Genomic DNA, 14,947 nt, shown 5'->3' with positions numbered 1-14,947 from the left:
TGTAAAGTTGGGGATAAGAGTATCCATGTAGGAGCATTTTCAATGCATTTCATTAATCAATGAATCAAAGGACTCCTCGAATCCAATAGAGGAGTTAATGAGTTAAAATAGGTAAAGTGCCTAGAAGAGTGTTTGGCACATGGTAAACAGAAATGTGTGAGCTGTGGTTATTATTTCTTAGTGGGAAAACTCTGGAATATATTCTAGAAGTGCAAGTAATTTTTTAAAAAAGTAACCGTTTCTGTGACAACCAACAGTAGACAGTGACATTGTGCTGAAAACTTGGGATAAAATCTGGCATTGTCTCTTACTGTGCCGACAGGCCCCTTACTCAGCAAATGTGAGCTCTCCCTACCCCATGGCCACCCTGTGTTCACCACCTAGAACTGCCTCCACCTCTGCAATGTTAGGCCCAACCTCTTGCTCTCTCTGATCACATCATGTGTCTTCCTGACCCTTGCACTCCTGAATTCTTTAATTGCAGGTGCTCTTTGACCTCGGGGAGATCTCAGAGCCCTGATCCCCTCTTTACTCCCCTTCTGCCGGATCGACCCCAGACCGCTAGGCATCACAGCAGCTATGCTGTTGGCACTTCCTCTGCACAATGCTTTGCCCTCTGCCTGGCACATGTGAGGCGGGTCCTCTCAGCTCAGAGTCATTGCCTCACCGACAGCGTGGCCGTACACGCTCAGGGGAGCAGGAGAGAACTTCTTCCTGGACCAGCGCAGGACAAGAGACCGTGACTGGCCTTCCTAAGCCAGCGCTCTCCTCTCATCCAGGGGAGAAGAATGAAACTAACATTCACGGGAGTTTGACAGGAATGGTGGGCTGGGAACTCCCAGCTGTCTGTCCTGCCACATACTCCTCTAAATTACGAAAAAGTCACTCCTCCCTGAAGCCTCTCTCGCTGCCTGCACCTCCGAGTTAATGGCTTCCCTCCCCAAGCTTCCTATCCTCGGTTTCTGCTTCGGTGGGAGGGCGCACCACAGTCCTGCGTGTTCCTGCTGGGTGGCTGGTTACACATCTGTCTCTCCAGCCAGGCTCTGAGCCCCCCGCGGTGAGGTATGCTGTTTTATTCGGCATCCTAACTCTTGAGCGTGAGTGTGGTGTCTTCCATATTGTATTGCTCAAACTTCAGTTGGTCTCAAGTATGCTTTTCTTTATATAATTGTTTCTGTGCATGTTAGACTGCTGAAAAGATTTCAGAAATGAGGATCTGTTTTACATTTTGCAGAAATTGTCGTTTGCTCACGTCACAACCAGGAGTTTATTGTGGGCTAATGGAGTTAAAGTTGAAAGACCTAGATTCAAGTAATCATTGAGCCTGTAACAAACTAGAGGGCCAGGAAGCCACTAGGCTAGGCCTCCTTTCCAAACACATCTAACAAGACGGCAGTTTTGCTGGCCTTGTCTATGGCTCTGAGGCTTCCAGATGCCCAGGGCAGCTGCTCCTCATGCAAACCCAGCTTAAGTCTCAGTCACAGGACCCCTCTGTGATGTCATGCATCTGCAGGAACTGTGGACCCCAGACAGCTCTCACTGGGAAATACCAGCAAAGCTCCCAATTTATCAATGGATTGCTCATGCTTGGCGTGCAAGTTAAGGCAGTCTGAGAGTCTGGCAGAACACATCTGTAATTCTGAGGTGTTACAAATCACAGCTGAGCGCTCACAGCCCACACAATGCTACTGCAGGCTCACGGGAAAAAACAATCTTTTTCTATGCCTCACACAAGAATGAAGAACTTAAACCCATGTCTAAGTAGGAGGCCAGGCAAAACCTATACCAAATATGAGACTAATGCACCAGAGCATCACTTAATAATTCTACTATGTGCACATCGATCTATTCACATCTTTCCGTTTAGCTGTGAGTGACTGTAAGAAGACTATCATTCTTTAGTTTCCTTATAATCATTAGATAGAGAGGCAAACTGGAAGACAGTATTGAAGAAGGCTCTTGGCCACTGTGGGAGGAAAACGGGGGCAAAGGAGAGAGGAAGGCCCATCAGGAAGCTCCAACGGCTCCTGGCTTCCTAGCTGTGGGAGGCAGCACCCTGCAGCCGTCTCCTGCCACCATGCCAGCTGTGGCTGCCGGGCTGTCTTCTCTGCTTTGCTCATGCAGTTTCTCCCTACCTTAGCTCTATAGCTGTTGATGTTCCCAGTCGCCCTGTAACATCCAACACAAATGCCAACTTTGCTGTGAAGTCTCTGTGTGGTCCTCCAGGCAGCTTTTATCTGCTCCCCACGCAAGTTTATTTATGTCTCCATGATCACATTTGTCATCATCTGACACATATTCCAGTTAGTCATGTCCCTGTCTGTCACCCTTACTGGGACTGGGAGCTCCTCTGAGGTGGGGTTGGGTCTTTTCTATAGCCAACACTTAGCCCAGTGACAAGAGGACCTCCAGTGACAGAAGCATAGCCTGTCCCCGCAGGAAACAAGTCACTGTTCATAAGCTGGTGCCCTTCAGCTGACAGAATCCACAGGGAGCAGGTAGCCAATGCCTCAGCCCAGACTCCTGTGGCTCCAAGCTAAGTATCAGGGGAAAACATAATGAGAATAAGTATCTGCTCTGGAAACTTCCATTAGGTTTCTACAACTGGGAATTGAACCACCTCTGTTATTTTCTACTCAAAACTCCCACCTGGATTTTCACATCTTCCACACATCATATTCTGGGATGGCTTAAATATAAGAATCAGAGGCCAATCATCACCAAATAAAAGTGTTAAGTAATCACTCAGGGGAAGAGATCTCCCCAGCAAATCCTCCTACCTCAAATGTCAAAGCAAAGCATGTCCATCTATGTTCAGCTGAACAGCACGTGCTACAACCTGGCCTTCTATCTGTAGGAGGGCTCTGGGAAAGGCAGACAACCAGGCATCTGTGCCATCTCAGTTCTGTACACACAGCTGTACCAACAGCATCATGAACAAAGTGCTGGCACTTCCTCCCAGATGCCATGCACATCATCCATGCACATCATCCCTGCACATGGGTGCAAATCTATCCATCACCCAAGTGTGGGGCTGGCCAGAAAACAGGACACAATGTCAGGGGAAAGCACAGTGGGGCAAAAGCAGGATTCCCAGAGACGGGGGCAGTGCTGTATGGTGGCATCATAACCACTAAGCACATTCTTTTCAAAACTGATGCTTTTACAGACCATAGACATAGGGGAAGGTAGGCGAGGGCACAGCTTTAGGAAGGCACACTCCCCCAGAGTAGGACTGGCTCTGTGCTTCTGCGTGGTTCCAGAGAAACCAGATTCCACATTCTCAGGGAGAAACGAAAATGCTTGGAGGCTTTAAGATATCTCAGATGATTTCTTGGACCTACGGGAGGTGGAGTGCTGGGGGGCAGAAAGGAGAGTATCTAGCTGCTCCTGAACCTCTTGGCAGAGTCAGGCATGCACAGGATATGGAAAGCACCTAGCACGGCGTCCAGGCCCACTGCAGTCTTCCTTTTCTTTCTGCATAAAAACCAAGGTTTAAAAAAATGGGTCTTGTCACGTTCCAGACAAGGACACCTGGCATATTCCAGATCAAACGGCTTACTCTCTGTAGAAAACAAACTCAGTAGAGCCTGATGTGTCTCTTTTGGGGTTTTACAGACACAAAGTTGCGATAGAAATATCCTGGAACTAGAAAAATTAAGCCAGCAACTGCACTGGAACATCTTGCTCTGGTAACCCACACATGCAATTTATGTTCAGGCTGTTTTCTCTGCCAGATTCAACTGCCTGGTTACTCTGAGTAATTCTCCTCTTGAATTTTGGGTACTCCCCAGCATATACTTACAGGGCAATGCCTCTGTCTCTTTCCCTCTCTCTTCCTTCCCTTAAATCTATTTGATGATGTCAGCGCAGTGCCAGAGATACAACAAAGTGGGTTTAAAAAAGTTACAAACTGGCTAGAAGAAAACTGAAGTTCTTCATGGATGCTGATTTAAAATCAGATGAATGCCCAGAAAAAGAGGCCACAACTAGGCTTTTGAAAGTGCAAATCAATAAAACGAGATAAGGGGAGTTATTTAGAGAAAACCCAGGTAAAAATTTGGAAACTTTCCGTGTGTTCAACTGAAGACTGTCAAGTAGACAGTCAATGTTGAGGCTTTCCCCAATTGGTACTATGTTCATTTCCTCCCTGCTCCATGGCAACCAATACTCGGCGAGGGAGGTAACATAGTCCTTATGATTTTAGCCTCTGAGTTAGATAAGTCTGGGTTCAAATCCTAGTGCTGGAGCTTATTAACCATGGGCCATTGGGTAAGTAATTTCAACTATAAAATGTAGATAAGTAACTACTCACCTCACAGGGATGTGGTTAAGATCAGAAATCTATGTAGGACATGAATACAATCCCTAGCACATACTAAATGCTCAATCGGTATTAGCCATTACTACTGTCATAATACCATTTAAAAGGTGGCTCAGACTTGGAGAAGGGAGAACATAAACTCAGGATTCAGATTTCAGGGTTCAAATGGAAATTATTCTGGAATAGAATTATTCTGGAATAACGGAATAGACTTGGGAAAATTATTCAACCTCTCTGCTGCCTTAGTTTCCCTCATCTGTACAATGGGATGACAACAATAGCTAACAATCCTAACAGGGCTCTCTAGAGAATTACAGGAGCTAATAAGCTAATACACATCAAGCCCTAGGCCCTTCTACCTCAAACCCCAACCCAGGTGCCTCAGAAGAAGAGGTGTATGCTAAACTTATTATTCAGTCTTAATGAATGGTGAGGCCTTACAGTGTTATTTCTTCTTTTTTTGGGGGGGGGGGGGGGGCGGACAGAGTCTGGCTCTGTCACCCAGGCTGGAGTGCAGTGGCGCGATCTCAGCTCACTGCAAGCTACGCCTCCCGGGTTCATGCCATTCTCCTGCCTCAGCCTTCCGAGTAGCTGGGACTACAGGCGCCCGCTACCGTGCCTGGCTAATTTTTTGTATTTTTAGTAGAGATGGGGTTTCACCGTGGTCTCGATCTCCTGACCTCATGATCTGCCCACCTCGGCCTCCCAAAGTGCTGGGATTACAGGTGTGAGCCACCGCACCTGGCCTAAAGTGTTATTTCTTCTTGGGATGCCTGCATTTTAGTTGCACTTACATTGCAGGAATTGCTCTCTCAATCCAGATGGTGGCAAGGTGGTGCTGGGATGTGTGTGTGTGGGGGTCGGGTGGTGACGGGTATGGCGGAACAGAAACTGAGTATGGTCATCTAGGTAGACCCCCTGGAAATCACACCCAGGAGGCAAGAGCTCTTGCCTGAGGCTGTCCACCTATCCTTAGCCGGGAATTCAGTGGACCTCTCCAACACTTCATTTGGAGCTCACTGTCAGACAGTGCTCCTGCACATGGACTCCCTCTTGGGACAAAATCTGGCATGAGGTTAGACTCAGGGTTTCCCTCGTTTGAAGTGCAGGGTTGGGAAGAAGATTCGATCCTGCATGCTGGCCTTATTCCCACTAGCAGGCATTACTGCAGACAGCAGCGCCATTCGCTCAGCCTCACGGTGCTGTGGAGACCTCAGCTGATTTAGCCTCAAACAAGCTTGTGAAGAGAATAACCATAGTCCATCTAGTGCTTACAGAGGGCAAGCACTCTGTACACACAGGACATCATATATGTGACGCTGTGGCAGCTGCAGACACACTACAAATCAGTCTCTGGTTTCTTCCATCAGATCTGAAAATACTGAGAACCGTATTTTATGACGCCATCATGGAAACCAGGTGGATTCTCGGGGCTTCAAATTCTGAGCTATTGATAACCAAGAAATAATTTAAACCAAAATATTTGGAAGAAACGAAAAAAAAAAGTGGTAGAGAGCTTCCAAACCACAGATACAGTGCGTCTTATAGTTTAGGAGAATTTCAGTGCTAGTATTTTGAGGCATAAATGGAGTAAACATTTGCCTGGGATTCAGCTGGAATAAGAAAGCAAACATGCTGATGGCTTGCTACGTCCTATAGAGATATTAACACATACAATTCCACGGGAGGCCCTCAGAACATCACAGGCCTCCAGCCCAGAGACTGGGACGCTTCCACTAGCATCAGCCTGACATGAAAGAAGCTGGACACCCCAACCCCTCAACTTGGCTCAGTGGAAGGTGAAGCCACATCGGGCTCCCACCCCCGCCTCTGGCTGCTGGGCCTCTCTCTCCTGCCCCTGGCAGACCCGGGGTGCCTTGCCTCAGTCTCTGCCATGCATCCTGCCCCCTTCCTCTCCTTGCTTCTTAGATTCTTATTCCTCCCCCGTTTCTCACATCTGCTTTTCATCACCCTGACACAGCCACATCCTGGGTCTCCATCAGCACTTGTGAACAGCAACTCTGGTGGCAGGTCCTCCCCAAAAAGGAGGTGTGCATGTGGCTGTCCCACAGCTCTGGTCCGTCCTGGCAATGAGTAACCAAGACAACTAGCCACGAAGTAAAAACAGTCAGTTATGGGCCTTCTGGGGATGGGAAAAGCATCTAGATTATTTTCTCCTTTAACTACACTCCGAATTTGCATGAAGGAGGAGGAATCCATATACAAATTCTTAATGCTCATTTGCTCAGAGAACTGCAGACCACTTGGAGTTTGGCTGCATAAGCATATTTTTCTGTCCAAGCCTTCCCCACCCCACCCATCTCTTCCCAGATTAATGTATGACTGCCTGTCCCATAGGCATGGGTCAATGGATCATGATGATAATGAGGTTTATTCCTTTGGGACTATCAAACGCACTCAGCTGAGTGGTAATTCTCACTGAGGTCCTGAGGACGTGTTCTAAGGCGTGTCGATCTACTGTGCTTTGACCAAGAGAGTCATTTTAGAACACAGGAGTCACGTGCTCCTCACACTCACGTGTTCTTCTGAAGCATACAGGACGTCCATTAGTCGCTGCACGAGGTCATCATTTTCCTGCCCGTGTTCTTGGCAGAGCAGCTCGATCTCTCTCAACTTCCCAAAGTAGAAATCCCTTTCCTTTTCCACGCCTTCGAGGGCAAGTTTTAATGAATGTACCTGCAATGGAGTGAGAGTGAAGAAAAAAAACCACCCAAAATATAGTATAAGAAGTGACCAGCAATTCCTGTAAATAAAACTCAAAACAGAGAGAGAGGGGGAGAGAAGGAGAGAGACAGAGAGAGACAGAGAGCGACAGAAATAACCGATGTGTAAGTCTGAGGGAGAAACAACAGGACTGCTGTCTGGAGCTTGACCCTGGGCCAAAACGTCCAATTCTCCACAGCACTCTGATCATTCCCTTCAGGCAAATGGCGTTTATTAACCAGGGACAGAGTGGGCCCTTCTGCCTGTGCGGTTCCACGCAGGCTGGGAGTGAGCTTTCGTCTGCTGCTAACATAGGCTGGAACACCTCTTTCCTCTAACTTGTTACTGTGGCCTGAAAGTTTGTATCTCCTCAAAATGTGTATGTTGAAATCCTAACACCCAAGGTGATGATGTCAGGAGGTGGGGCCTTTGGGAGGTGGCTGTCATGGGGGTAGAGCCCTTATGAATAGGATGAATGTCCTGATAAGAGGCCCAAGTGAGCTCATTCATCCTTTCAGCATGTGAAGACAACGAGAAGGTGCCATCTATGAAGAATGGGGCCTCAAGCAGATGCTGAATCTGCTGGCGCCTTGATCTTGGACATCCCAGTCTCCAGAATTGTGATAAGTAAATGTCTGTTGTTTGTAAGCCACCCTGTGTACAGTACTCTGCTCTAGCAGCCTGAACAGACTGAAATACTTGCTCATCTTCTGCAGGAAATGGAGAATGGGAGGAGGAAAGAGCAGCAGAAGAGAGAGGCTGTAAGCACGGCTATTTAGATTTATGTTGAGGACTCTCCCTCCCTTAGATCACTTGCATGGAAGCCGCCCTTCGCTGTAGACCCTTTCACAAATGATACTGAGCCACATGAGACAAACGCTCTCCAGGGAGAAAGCGGGGCTTCGCGACACAAGGAAAACTGGGTGAGACCGAAAGCCTGGCTGAGTGGATCTGTCTCAATTTCTCTAGTTCGGGCTTTGGGTACGTCACTGGGAAGGCAGGAGGGCAAGGAAGGCCTGTTCCCTCACCACAGTAACCCTCATTCCTTCTTTCTTCCTCTCAATCTTGGTTCACAGAGTTTCCAGGGATGTGCAGCTTCTCAGGGTGGCTACAGAACAGTCCAAGTGAAGGGAGGAGGCAGTGGTCAAAAGAGGGTCCAAGAACTCGGACACCCAGAGCTAAAGAAACCCTGATGGGGTTGTGACTAGATCTGGCTTCAAATCTCGGTCTACCAGGCACAGCAGCTACACTCAGGCCCAAACTATTACCCTGTTCCTGGTCTCTGAGGATCTCCATTTGCTTAAACCCTTTGTTTATTTTTATGTAGGGTATATGCTTCAGGTGGTAAATTAAATCTTTCATGGCCCTCCTTAGGTAAAATCTCTCTGTCATTATCTTAAAAATCGCCCCTAATAGAATTTCAAAAAATTACATTTGGAATGCAAAATGTCCTACTCTCTCCTTCTAATAATTCTGGGCCTTTGTGTATGCTTTATCCATGTGGAATTACTGATTCATTCAAACACACACAGATCATGCAGCGTCCATCCTCTTCCTGCGCACCTGGCAAACCATATCCATCCTGTAGATTCAGGGTTACCCTCACTGGCGCCCCCAGGTGGCTGCTTGCAAAGCAGTGGAGAACCAGTTTGCTTTTAACTCATTTCTATTAATACTATAGCTTGCACATTTGTAAGATGTAAAAAAAAAAAAAAAAAAAAAAAAAAGTGAAGGTGACCAGCTTAAATTCCAGAAAAAAGAAAACTCTTATTCTAGAAATCCTTTCCTGCTTTAAAACAAACCAACCTCTCCCCAGGTTTGGACACAAAATCCATCTCAATCCTGTGCTAGTGCCAGCAGATGATCTGTGGCAGCTTAGGTGTGTCACCACCCCTCAGCCCCCTGTACCAGGCAAGGACACATCCCACCCACGAAAACTAGGTCTGTCTGGCCCTCTAGGGCTTTGTTCTGCACACTGAACAAATAGCTGAGGCTTTTCCAGACAAACCTTTAGTGCAAATCAGGCTTCAGTGATATTCCACATGCATTAGGTAACAGCTGCCACTACCAACATTCCCTCGTAAAAACCAACGCTAGCTAACCTATATGATGAAAATCAATTGGCAAGCAAAACTCCGCTGTCATAGTCCCACTCACAAAGACCAATGCCAGCCTCATCCCTCTTGTGTTGTGGCAGATGCTTAAGCGATGAAGGAGATGCTGGAGATGGATCTTACAAAAGGAGAAGCAGCTCTCTTCTTATGATTCTTCCAACTCCTCCCAGTGTGGCCACAGACTGCAGGTTCCTGCAGGCCTTGCTGTATCAGTGATGGCTATAGTCTCTGCCTGGGCTAACCGACACCCATCTCCGGCCTCACCTGCGCTCCCTGAGCAATGACCAACCTACTTCCAGTTGGCTAATCCATTGACTCCAACCCACTTCTGGTTGGCTAACCCACTATCCAGAACAAGTCCCTAATTATATTGTTTATGGCTTTTCCTACTGTATGTCTTTTGATTCATTTCTCTCATGGGACTGGGCTAGCATAGTATTACTGCTTTAGTGCATCATGGGAAATTGCCTGAGAAAATGCAAGAGGCCAAGCAAATGAGAATCCTCCAAGTTTATGGCACTCGTCCCTTTCTCAAGGAAGACTGTGCTTCACCCTTCAGCATCAGGGTCTCCCCTCAGCCTCTCCTCACCTGAGTGTTCTTTGTTCCAACACCATGATGCCTGTGGGGCCCCCTCCCAGACTCGGGGGGCATCCTGTTGGCTCCAAGACAGAAAAAGGAGGGAACGGCAACAGTTAACCATGGATAGAAATTTGGAGTAAGTGCTCAGTAATATTGGTTGAAGGACTCGCAGGGTGTGTCTTCCTTCTGAGGGACAGACAGGGGGAGGCACACTCCTCGGTGTGAAGGTGTCAGGGGGCAGAAATGGGGAGTGAGGCCTTTTGGAAGCAATGAAGGGATTATAACAGGAAGGTGGCACTGGACCATTCCTCTCTCTTCTCACTCGGTTCTCTGAGTGGCATTGTGGATGGTAGGATGGTTTAGTGGAGGCATTTTAGAGGTCTGAGTTCCCTGGGGATGGGCTGTGTGTGTGATCTGGAGAGCTAACGGGAGCCTAGAGCCAGCCCCAAGGAGAGGAAGTGGGGCTGGCTGGGTCAGGCTGTAAGGGGGAGAGAACCTCAAGGTTTCCACATGGTCATACTTTGGGCTGAAGAGGTGGGACACTGGGTGTGGTAGACGGGGAAGAGAGGGAGGAGTCATGAAGAAACACAAGATAAGAAAGATACCAAAAGAATTTGGGTTCCTTAAGGAAAAAGAGTTCTACAGTTGTGCCTTGGTATCTGAGAGGAATTGATTCCAGATTGTCCCTCAGATACAAAAACCCATGGATACTAAAGTCCCTGATATACGACAATGTAAGATGATATCATATTTGCATATAACCTACGCACATACTCCCGTATACTTTAAATTATCTCTACATTACTTATAATACCTAATACTATGTAAATAGTTATGTTGTATTGTTTTTAATTTGTATTAGTTTTTATGTTTGTATCGCTATTTTTTATTTTGAATATTTGCAATACTTGGTTGCTTGAATCTGTAGATGTGGTAACCCATGGATATGGGAGGACCAACTTTAGGTCCAAGGCATCACAGAGATTTAGGTCCAAGGCATTACAGCCTTTAGGTCTACTCTGATTTTCTTGGAGCCTGAGACATGTGGCCCAAGGCTCTTTATGACTGTCCTTACTGCCTTTTAATTGAGAAGAAGTCATTATTGGAAACAGGACTCAAACTGAGAATCAGCAGGTAATTAGAACATTCCAGTTTCCAAATCCAAGTCCTACCTGCTGGATGGCTTAAGTTTTTACACCTTTTTCCATAAAGTGATCAGAATTGTAAAGAAACACCCTAGCTAAGAAACTGCCTTCATTAAACTAGATTCTTGATTACAAATATACAATTATCACAAAAGCTGTTTCTAAACTCTTGCTGGCTCATCAAGAATAAGATTAATCACCACGACTGGCCCAGTGAGTGGCTGGGAACAGCCTGGGGCCCTGGAGTAAAGGCTCCTCTCATAGCGGCAGGGTAGCCAGGATAAAAGGCTCTCCTGTATGGGCCCTCCACTACCCGTTGCTTTTATTACTTTTAAGCTACATATAATCTTAGGAAAGATGAGAAGTACCTAAGATTTTATAATGAAAATTTCAAAGACAGTGGAGCTAGCTAGATTTTACCATAACTGTGAGGAATGCTAAATTAAAAGGAAAGCTCTTCTACTTAAAACACAATTGTGGCCTTTCAGATCCCCCAAATATTGGGTTCGGTGCTCCTGCAGCATCCAACTTCTGCCATTGTGGGAAGTAATCAGGTTTTTTGTTTAGCTCGTGTAATAACCTACTGTGTGCAATTGCTATCTACAAGTTCTATGACGGAAGGAAAGGTATCTATTTTACCACTATCATTCTACCAGCATTAAGCGTAATATCTTTCATATAGAATGAGCTCAACTACTAATAGCTGAAGAAAGGAAGGAAGGAGGGAAAAAAGAGAAGGGGAGGGAGACAGACTAACACTGACTCAGCCTTTAAAAAGAGAGGGAGGGAGACAGACTCACCCTAATGCAATGCAGCACTATCTAGAATGGTCAGAGGTGGGCAGGATGGACTATGGTCTAGCCGGAGCTCATGACAGCCCTGAGGGACAGGGGAGGGGAAGGTGACCTGAAGTCTGCAGCAAGGCTAAGCCATCTGCCCCATCTTAATGTACAACTTTGAGATTTGTGACTAACACTTTTTATTCATCATGGGCTACTGATTTTGTCTTCCCGAACAATCTTTATATTCTTTCTTACTTGAAACCAAGGATTCCTCCTTACCTTCCCTCCCTTACCCCAGTCCTAGGGGATCCTAGGCCCCCTACCTCTTACATATGTCACTGCTCCTAGAGGTGTGGCCAGAGCTGATGCATTACCTGTTCATTAAGCTGTATGACCTGCGTTTCTAAATCTTTATCAGATCTGGATGCTGAGCCGCTGGAAGAAGCCCTTTTGGCTGATGAGGGTCGAGAAGGTGTGGATCCTGGTTTAGCTGCTGGACTTGATTTAGCTGCACCTGAAAGCAATCAGAATAAATGATAAATACTGGTAATATTAAAAATGTGTTTTAGATATATAGAAAATGAATGATATAAAAGAAGCTTACTATAACATATAAGAGACACCTCCAGTGATCCCTTCCCATACAGAAGGAGTACAAATATTTCAGCAGGAGTGTACACAGTTAAAAGTATGGTTGTTTTGGGCAATTTATCTCACCTTTGTGAGTGCTGTTTTTTTTCCTAAAGTAACATGAGGTTAATGCCATTGTCCCTTCTGCCTCTGGAGATGTAAGAGTAAGAGAACAAATTTTAAGATTTTTAAGAGGAAAGGTTTTTAGATAAGCTTAAAAGTATCACCCTAATTGAATTTCTAACAAACAAGAGAAAAGATCTTAAAACCGATTAATACTTCAGAAGAAATATCAATACAAATGTATTTTTTTCTCTTTTAAAACATTTCCCAGCTTTAGCCACTAAAATGCCTAAGAGCAATGACATTTCCATAGCAGCGGGCACTCCTGATGCCCAAACCTTGGTTTCTACAGGTTATTCTGCAATAAAAGGGCTTCTTGAGAAATGGCTGATTCTAGGGATGGGGCAGGGAATGTTCAGGGTAAGCTGAGGATATCTTGTGTCAAAAAACAAGGAGGTGCTCCAGGATTAATATCAAGAGCTCGAAGGGGCTCCCCACCAGTCACACTTGGGACAGTTTGAATATTAGGAAGAACAATAGCTTCATTTATTGTAATGCACTGGATAATAAAATCTATTAATCTACAATGACTGAAAGAGAGATGGGCTGGAAGAAAGGGAGAGGGAGAGGGAAGAGAAAAGAATATAAAGATCTTTTCAATCCTTTTTAAGGAACACTGGCAGTCAGTAAATGTACAAGAAATGCTGGAACTAGAAAATAAATCACAATTTTGTGACATCCGTAACTAATAAGCGATTCAGAAAGGGCTCATCATTGGACATGTAAACTTTAGGTGAGAGGGTTTTGGGGAACAAGATATTTACATGTGTTACTCTAAAGGGAAAAATACACCCTTACCATGGGGAGATCTGAGGGTCAGCACCTTAAGCAAGTGATTCATTTAGCATCACTAACAATGTTATAAAGTGGAAAAATGAAAAACCATTGGTTTCAGGTAAGACCTCACCTATTTGGAGCTCAGCTCACAGCAGACTCTCACTACCTAGAACAACGCACAGACACAAGAATGGCCTCTGCGGCCAAAATAGAAGTCCCAATGTATACGCAATGTACTTCATGGATTATGAAATTCCAAGCCACTACTGGGGGCCTGCCCATTCCCTTTTCCTCTGAACACAGTCCCTGTGAAGTGGCATCTCTGTTTTTCACCATCCCTTCAGTCTGGTATAGGTGCTCCTTCTCTGTGCTCCCACTGGCCTAATACCCCAACCCCTGCTCTTGTTTACAGCAAGAAACACATCTTATTCATCTTTGTAACCCCAGTGCATAGCACAATGCTCAACCGAACATGTATTTGGTTAAAGAGCAAAAGTTTAACTATATAAACAAGCAAATAAAACTTTTAGTGATATGGTTTCCAATTTTACAGTTTATTTCCAACTTCACAGTTTATTAGTATCAACAGATTAGCAAGAGCCGAAGGGTTATAAAGACAGGTATGTGACAGCAGTTACAAGTTTCAACCAACATCCTAATTACAAAGTAGAAAACAGGAAGACCATAAAACTTGTATTTGTGTCTTCAGGTGCCTGGGGTCATTAGCTCCGGATGCAAGTCACACCCTCTAGAAACACTGACAGCATGACAGCCTTTAAAATACAGGCCTTTCTGTTAAAAAAAATTTTTTTTAAATAAACTTCTTTAAAAACACAGGGAGGTGCCTAATATACTTTAAAATGAGAATGGTTAAATTGGGAAACACTTAAAATAGTTTGAATTTCTCAGGGTAAATCTGCAGATCCCTGGAAACCTCACCTGTGCAGAAGAGCTTCCCAAGGATTCTAGAGGGCTGACGTTTTGCTTTATTTGTGCCTGGTATATGGCCGTGAGGAACCTTCTTCATCTCTGTTGAAGCCCATATAAAACACTCCTGGAACACTACCTTCCATGTCCTGCTGACCAAGTTCTTTAACCCAAAGGCAAACCAACTGGGTGAAGAAAACAATGTAGACGAGCAGGTAGGGGAGGCAGGGTGAGGACACCTGATCTGGCAAAGAGCCTTCTCTGAGGCAGCCACCAGCCTAACAGGTGGGGAGAGAGCTCGGAAATATCAAGTTCGTTCAGATCTTTTTATAAGCAATACCTCATATTTTAATATAAAGGAAGTCTAACAGAAAGCAGTGCGAAGACTGCCTATGATCAACACCCCTTACACACACTTATTACACTTAGTAAGTGCCTGCCATGGGCCATGCACTGGAGGCCCCTAAAAATGCCTAAGATGCAGTCTTTGTTCTCCAGCTGAGTTTTCACATGAGCAACAGCTATCTAAGAATTCCCGGTGTGGCACCTTCAGTGTTCTCAGGAATAAGCCAGGGTTCTACGACTCCATGACCATCCCATGTGATATGGGTTGGCTGTGTCTGCATCCAAATCTCATCTTGAATTGTAGTGTTCCCATAATCCCCACATGTTGTGGGAGGGAGCCTGTGGCAGGTAATTGAAGCGTGAGGGGCAGTTACCTCCATGTTGTTCTCATGATAGTGAGTGAGTTCTCACGAGATCTGATGGTTTTATAAGGTGCTTGTTCCCTCTTTGCTTGGCACTTCCTCCTTCCTGCTGCC

At 45.6% G+C, this 14,947-nt stretch overlaps 1 protein-coding gene across 5 annotated transcripts in view; it reads right to left on the bottom strand.

The window, feature by feature from the left end:
• The window catches only part of MAPRE2 (microtubule associated protein RP/EB family member 2), a 162,451-nt gene that overhangs the window by 4,693 nt on the left and 142,811 nt on the right, over window positions 1-14,947 (bottom strand). For 4 of the 5 annotated variants that reach the window (XM_003914295.5, XM_003914296.4, XM_003914294.4 and 1 more), the window contains 2 exons: window positions 12,044-12,183; window positions 6,863-7,021 (listed from right to left, as the gene is read on the bottom strand). In XM_003914295.5, the coding sequence (XP_003914344.1) occupies window positions 6,863-7,021; window positions 12,044-12,183 (299 nt within the window). Of the gene's footprint in view, window positions 1-6,862; window positions 7,022-12,043; window positions 12,184-12,336; window positions 12,450-14,947 lie in introns of those variants that run through there. The other variant, XM_031658784.1, reaches the window with a different exon arrangement.

Source organism: Papio anubis, chromosome 19, assembly GCF_008728515.1.
Source record: "Papio anubis isolate 15944 chromosome 19, Panubis1.0, whole genome shotgun sequence".
Lineage (NCBI taxonomy): Eukaryota > Metazoa > Chordata > Mammalia > Primates > Cercopithecidae > Papio > Papio anubis.
Note: the sequence above shows the minus strand (reverse complement) of the source record. Positions and strands in the feature narration are given on the sequence as shown.